The 5,927-nt window shown below is 42.9% G+C and overlaps 1 protein-coding gene across 1 annotated transcript in view; it reads right to left on the bottom strand.

The window, feature by feature from the left end:
* Positions 1 to 5,927, bottom strand: part of LOC118420011 (polycystic kidney disease protein 1-like 2) — a 76,448-nt gene that overhangs the window by 16,240 nt on the left and 54,281 nt on the right. The window contains exons 10-23 of the mRNA XM_035826715.1: positions 5,509 to 5,617; positions 4,943 to 5,155; positions 4,656 to 4,776; positions 4,276 to 4,368; positions 4,085 to 4,147; positions 3,566 to 3,753; positions 3,229 to 3,306; positions 2,655 to 2,894; positions 2,167 to 2,335; positions 1,829 to 2,008; positions 1,210 to 1,560; positions 860 to 1,015; positions 494 to 640; positions 2 to 270 (exon numbers count right to left, since the gene is read on the bottom strand). Coding sequence (XP_035682608.1) covers positions 2 to 270; positions 494 to 640; positions 860 to 1,015; positions 1,210 to 1,560; positions 1,829 to 2,008; positions 2,167 to 2,335; positions 2,655 to 2,894; positions 3,229 to 3,306; positions 3,566 to 3,753; positions 4,085 to 4,147; positions 4,276 to 4,368; positions 4,656 to 4,776; positions 4,943 to 5,155; positions 5,509 to 5,617 — 2,377 coding nt within the window. The remainder of the gene's footprint in view (position 1; positions 271 to 493; positions 641 to 859; positions 1,016 to 1,209; positions 1,561 to 1,828; positions 2,009 to 2,166; positions 2,336 to 2,654; positions 2,895 to 3,228; positions 3,307 to 3,565; positions 3,754 to 4,084; positions 4,148 to 4,275; positions 4,369 to 4,655; positions 4,777 to 4,942; positions 5,156 to 5,508; positions 5,618 to 5,927) is intronic.

The raw sequence follows: 5,927 nt of genomic DNA, 5'->3' as shown, positions 1-5,927 counted from the left end.
GGATAGCAACAACCATGGTGATAAGGATCCACTGGAAGAACGTGATGAACGTGAAGGTGAAGAGCGGTCCCATGATCCTGTCCCGGTCTGACATCTCATAGAACTTTCCCAGCAAGATCGTGAGCATCGTTTCCAGCGTGGCGACGAAGGGCGAAAATCCTTCCTCCGTAGTGCAGAAGACGAGAGCGGCAAACATCGCAAAAGCGATAAATACTAGGGTAAAAATCAAGAAGAACCCGGATAGTGGCCCGGCTGCCTTCTTTATGGTGTCTGGAAAGAACATGTAGGAGGGAATTAATCTTTTTTTTAAACCGCGGACAAAATGATTTTATAATCAACTTTCAATCTACTGTTTAATTGACTAGCCTCGATTTTCAACCAGCTAAATACATTAATAAGATAGTTCAATACCAAACTTAGACAGTCGACGCATAAAAATATCAAAGAAGCTAGCTGTAGTAAAACAAAATTTAACAAGAACATCATTTTCTACCTGCGCCGAGAACAACGTGTTTGTTGAACCGCAGGAGGTGCAGCAGTTTGAGTGTTCCCACAGAAACCAAGCAGCCCAGCACGTACGTGTTGATCTGGTCCCAGTACGCAGCCCTGCGGTACTTCTCAAATGTTCTCTCAACTGGTCCTGAAGAAAATGTACCAATCCTATTCTTAGGGAACTAAATTGGAAATTCATGAGTTCCTAATTATCTGTTCAACGACAAATGATATTCTACCTTTCCGTACTGAAAATACTTTCGAGGAATAGGTTAAGTGTCACTCTTCTGCACTGTACTCTGCTACTGTACAGGTGGGTTTATCGCCTTATATGTGACATCAATTACGTTTGTACATCATCACTTACCCGTGTTTGTTCCTTGCTTTGACTGGAACTCGAGGACGATGTACAATGTGTACAGCATGACCCCGACCTCTGCTAGAGACAGGGTCACCAAACTCAGCTCTACACAGCCCCAGAACGTCTTCAAGTACAAGCTCCGTAGCTTCACGATATAGTCCACTGTAATACAGCAAAGGAGTAGAACATCATATTTAAGCAGAATGTGAGGACAAAGTTCAATCACATTTGAGCTGCATGCTCAGTATCTTATCTCCTACCAGACGTTTTGTAATGTTTCAAAGAGTTTTATATCAGTGCATTAGATTTGAATACACAAGCCTTGGACCAAAAACGTGATGGATATGTGCACTCACATTCCCTGAAAGCGAAGTACAAGGTGAAGATGATGAAGACTCCTTCGAAGCCGACCACAACCCAAGCCCAGATGGTCTGGAAGCGGTAGAGACGGACTGTCGTGATGTCCACACGGGGATAGGCGTTCCCTACGGTAGTAAACTCAGTCAGCAGATTCAGCACGGAGAACAGGTTGGCGTGGGGATTGTAGATCGTCATCTCGATGAAAACGGCTCGGGTGTACCGATCGATCCAGCCGCTGGGCTCCAGCTGTGCCACGGTGGCGAGGACGGCGGTGGGCGTGGTGTTGGCGAGTGTAACGTAGTAGCCCCCATCCCAATAGGTGGAGTGTGTTCCTACTACTGGGATATCTGTGACAGCAGCAGGGGATTGTTATAGCACATATAGACAATGAGTCAGTCGGACCAAAGACAATCATCACGCGACACAAAATTGAATACTGACCAACAACCAACCCAACTGAGCAACCAAGCAACCAACCAGCCAGCCGACCGACCAACCAAATAACCAATCCATCTACACACTTCAACCAAGGTCATATCATTAGCTGAAATTGACGGTTGAAGGGCCGTAATCTACCCAGATCAACCTACCAAGTATGATATCAAATGGACGTACCTGCAGAATGACGGTACACCCAAGGATTGGTTTCATTTTGCACCAGTGAACTTGCATTTGCGTGAGGTGTCTCCGACCAACCCATCCCATAGCTGCTGCTGTCTTGGGTCAAGTAGGAATACGCATTGGTGCAGTCCAGGAAGATACCTTCAACTGGCTCGGCCAACTTGCATGAACTATCTGTGAAAACATATGTGAGACACACGTAACATGATGGCCATATTTTCAGTGAAGACTTTGTTTAAATGTGAATGAACAATCAATTACTTTTCCATCTTAAACTGAGTCATTAAACAGTGTTTGTTGGAAACTATTGTTAAGAGATAGTGTATGCTTACCTTTGGCCACCCTCAGCTGCCTTAGTCTGACAGGTCCAACTACATATGACGTCTTGTCCGTCATAAATCCACCAGGTTCCCTGCTGTCACCGTTGTACCACTGGTTGCCGTATAACGCAGGAGTCAGCGTGTATCGTATAAAGTTCCAAAAGCTCTGAACGTCGTTTATCTGTTAAATCCACGAAAGAGAATATGGTTTACAACAATTTATCGAGAATCGCAAGAACAATATGTCCAGCGTAGTACATACATATCATCAGCTTTAAAACGAATCGTCATCAATCTGGAAACAAAATACCCGCGAAGCTGTGTCTATGTTTTCTGGAAAAATGTGTGAACATTATGGTCGTTCGTAAGGACACAAGATATGAAGGTGTTTTCAAGCCAAGGTAAATTGTTAACTGCTTGCTTCATATTTTTTTCTTATACCTTGAAGTTGAAGACAGGTAATGACATAATCTCGTGGCTATTCTATTAGTTGCACTCGCCTTTTTAAAAGAATAATCATCTCCATTGTTCATAGTTTGCCGAAGATTCTGAGTCATGTGGAACATGCCGGTGTCACGTGGTCCGTTGGCAATGACCGCTAACACCAGGACGAACAGGAAGTAAAACGCAAACTCGTAGAGGGCGCCCTTCATGCTGATCTCGACAAAACGGCGGACCCGCATTTCAGCTAGCTTGGTCGAGTCCGGTGGTTCTTCGTGGCATTTCTTCACAGGAGTCGCCTGTTGGATGGATGTGGTGAAATTTATCACTAGAAACCTCATCAGGGGCTCTCAGCCGATAACAATTGAGGTCACTGAAACTTGTAAACTTGTTCTCGATCCCGAAGCGTAACCGGATTACACAAATGCATCATGTTATTCTGTTTTGTCGAATCCTAGCAATTTTTGGCAACAAACGACTTTCAATCTCTGAGCGATGTAGTATTGCGAGTGAGGGACGCTCATCGCAAATTATTACAATCAAGTAAGACTGAAACAACACAGAGCCTTCCGTTTCGATACTGGCTAAATCTACTTCTAATAAAACCCGACCATATAACTCAGGTTACTCCACCTTGATGGTAGACAGGTAGGCGCACACTTCGTCGTAGTCTAGCGTTGGCGACTGGTTTTCTGCATCGTCATGAGGTTTCTAATAGTCATGAGCAATAATGTTATACAAACTTTGAACAGACCAGATTGAAATAGCGTAATATGACCATATCACATTGCATTTTTTTCATATCTAAATAGTGCTCATGTGAGACCTTTGTGGGTACTGTTTACTTTGCCATTGCCAAGCTTCATTCAGTACTCTATCAACAGATTATTGTACCGTAGATCACTTCAAATGTACTTTGATATCACGAAGTAATCTGCAAGATCCTACCCTCAGCACCAGTGTGACTTACCCTCAGCACAAGTGTAAGCCCGATTGCCAGCAGAACCACCTTCACGGGCTGCAGGATGAGGAGATCCGTGAAGAAGGACGTGAAGAAGATGAAGAGCCAGGCTTCAGCCTTCTCCCGGCCGTACTCTTGCCCGTACAGGATGGTGAACAGGGCAGAAAGGAAACAGCTGGCAAAAACCAGGAACCAGGCTAGCGGAGACAAACGCAGATGGAAAGTTACACATTTGTTCTTATTTACAGTGACACATATTGAAGATGAGGAAGCATCAATCCATCCATCATAAATATATATTCCCTCTCTATGGTATCGGTCAGTTCTGACCAGTACACATCAACACTGCAACACAGTTCTGTAGAGAATGGCATGCAGTCTCTGCATTGTGTAGTTGGCTCACTTCTGTATGAGCTACGTATACAAACCGCCACTGTTACAGTAATAATACTTGCGTTAAATGATAACGTACGTAAAGATCTATCATAGTTTACATATTCCAATTGTCTTTTCTATAAGCTATCTCACCTATGAAAACGCACCACCACGGAAGAATCCATCCTTTTCTCTTGTCCTCAGCCATCTTGTTATCTGGAAGAGAAAGAAACTTCTTTTTATCATCCAACGTCCAGGAATGAATAGTTATGACGAGGGCAAAAATTTAGAAAGCAATCTCCATCAATCAACCCAACGAGTCGTACATGAAAATGACCACCTACCGCTGTATGGTTGCCTGTAAAAGTCCCAGGCCTTGTCAACCTTTTGAAGCTCGATCTCTTCAACATCAATGACATCCGAAGACGTTGAAGAATCTTTATAGAAGAAGGGTACTAGTATTATGAGTTTAAATGCGCTGTGAGGGCAATGGGAACCCTAGAAAGTTCCTTTTTTTTTTAAATCTCCAAGAAACAGGCATCAGCCATCACGGATGACCGTGACTTCATTGCACATCTAAAAAATTCAATGTTTCCACCCGTCCTCTACATCATAGAGTTCCAATCATGCAATACGTTGTGAATATGTATCATATCTATATGTCTGTAATCAACAATTCCATACTTGATGTTATAATAATAAGATATACATTTTGTCTACCCACCACTTGAAATATTTTGATCTTTGGCTTTCTTCTCTGGGGGAGATGCAACATGGCGGAATATCTCCACTATGACAAGGTTGATGGGGAAAATGATGAGGCAACTTTGTACGCCGATCATGAGCTGCAAAAAGTGTGAAATCAATACGTTATAAATCACACATTTCAGTAAAAGCTTTTTTTACGTAGACGAGTCAAGATCGACCAAAAGGTCTTTATTTAGAAATACACATCATATACTACGAAGGAAGCGGCCGCCTCTTTTAGGACGTAATAGACAAGACTGATACCTGAGCCCATGATATCGGGATCTGCACTTTAAAACCAAGGATGTCGACTGGAGGAGGTTTGCTGAAGTCAGCTTCCCGGCCAAAGAACATGATGTTGGTGACCATGGTGCAGAGCAGCAATGACAGGCAGCAGGACACGCGCTGGACACGGGTGAAGGGGCTGTAGGCAGGCCGTCCCACCACTGAGCACCACAGGTGGCCATCATTGAAGGCCTTTGGGACACAGAATAAGGTGTTACTGTACGGATTACATCATATGATACAGAAATGGTCGGTGAGTTTAAATTTATTGTTGGCAATATCAAATATCTGAAAGACTTTGCCACAAGACTAAACGTGTACATGTACTTGGGAGACTTGATTATATAGTACTTTTATTAGTTAGATGTGTTTCAGATGAATTAAGTGATATTTTCACCAGGCGTAAAAACTAAAAAAAAAATACGCAAATGTCTCAAGCATAGCAAAACGTTTTTAATCCAAACATAATTATGAATTATCATTTCAGGTTCTTATAGATATATTTTTGGTAAATTTGAACCCCAGAAAATGTATCAAGTGAGCACCTTGGATGTCTGTGAACTGAAGACTTGGCTAAGGGTTGATATTTGTTTGTCGGTGGCTGACGAGAGCAAGCAGTCTACCCTTCCATCACCTTCTTCCACAGCTAACCATCTGTCAGGTACAACACAAATTGTTTTGCAAAGCAAAAAAGAAAAACAAAGACACTGGGAACTACAGTAGAAAGTTATCATCTCATGTACATTACATGTATGTGTTGCATCAGTCAGTTTTCATTACCTCTGGCACAGGAAAGAGTACCCCCCGCCATCGCTAAGATCTTGCAGAATGATTTTGTCCAGAAACCTGTTGGTTGGGGGAAAGACGACAATACAGAGTTACTGTGTACCAAAAAAGGACAGCATGCCAACACTTTGGGATGTCATGATGAGTCGCCTTGAATACTGTCTGCATGCCATTATCG

This window comes from Branchiostoma floridae, chromosome 7, assembly GCF_000003815.2.
Source record: "Branchiostoma floridae strain S238N-H82 chromosome 7, Bfl_VNyyK, whole genome shotgun sequence".
Lineage (NCBI taxonomy): Eukaryota > Metazoa > Chordata > Leptocardii > Amphioxiformes > Branchiostomatidae > Branchiostoma > Branchiostoma floridae.
The sequence above is the reverse complement of the archived record's forward strand: the minus strand, read 5'-3'. Positions and strand labels throughout refer to the sequence as shown.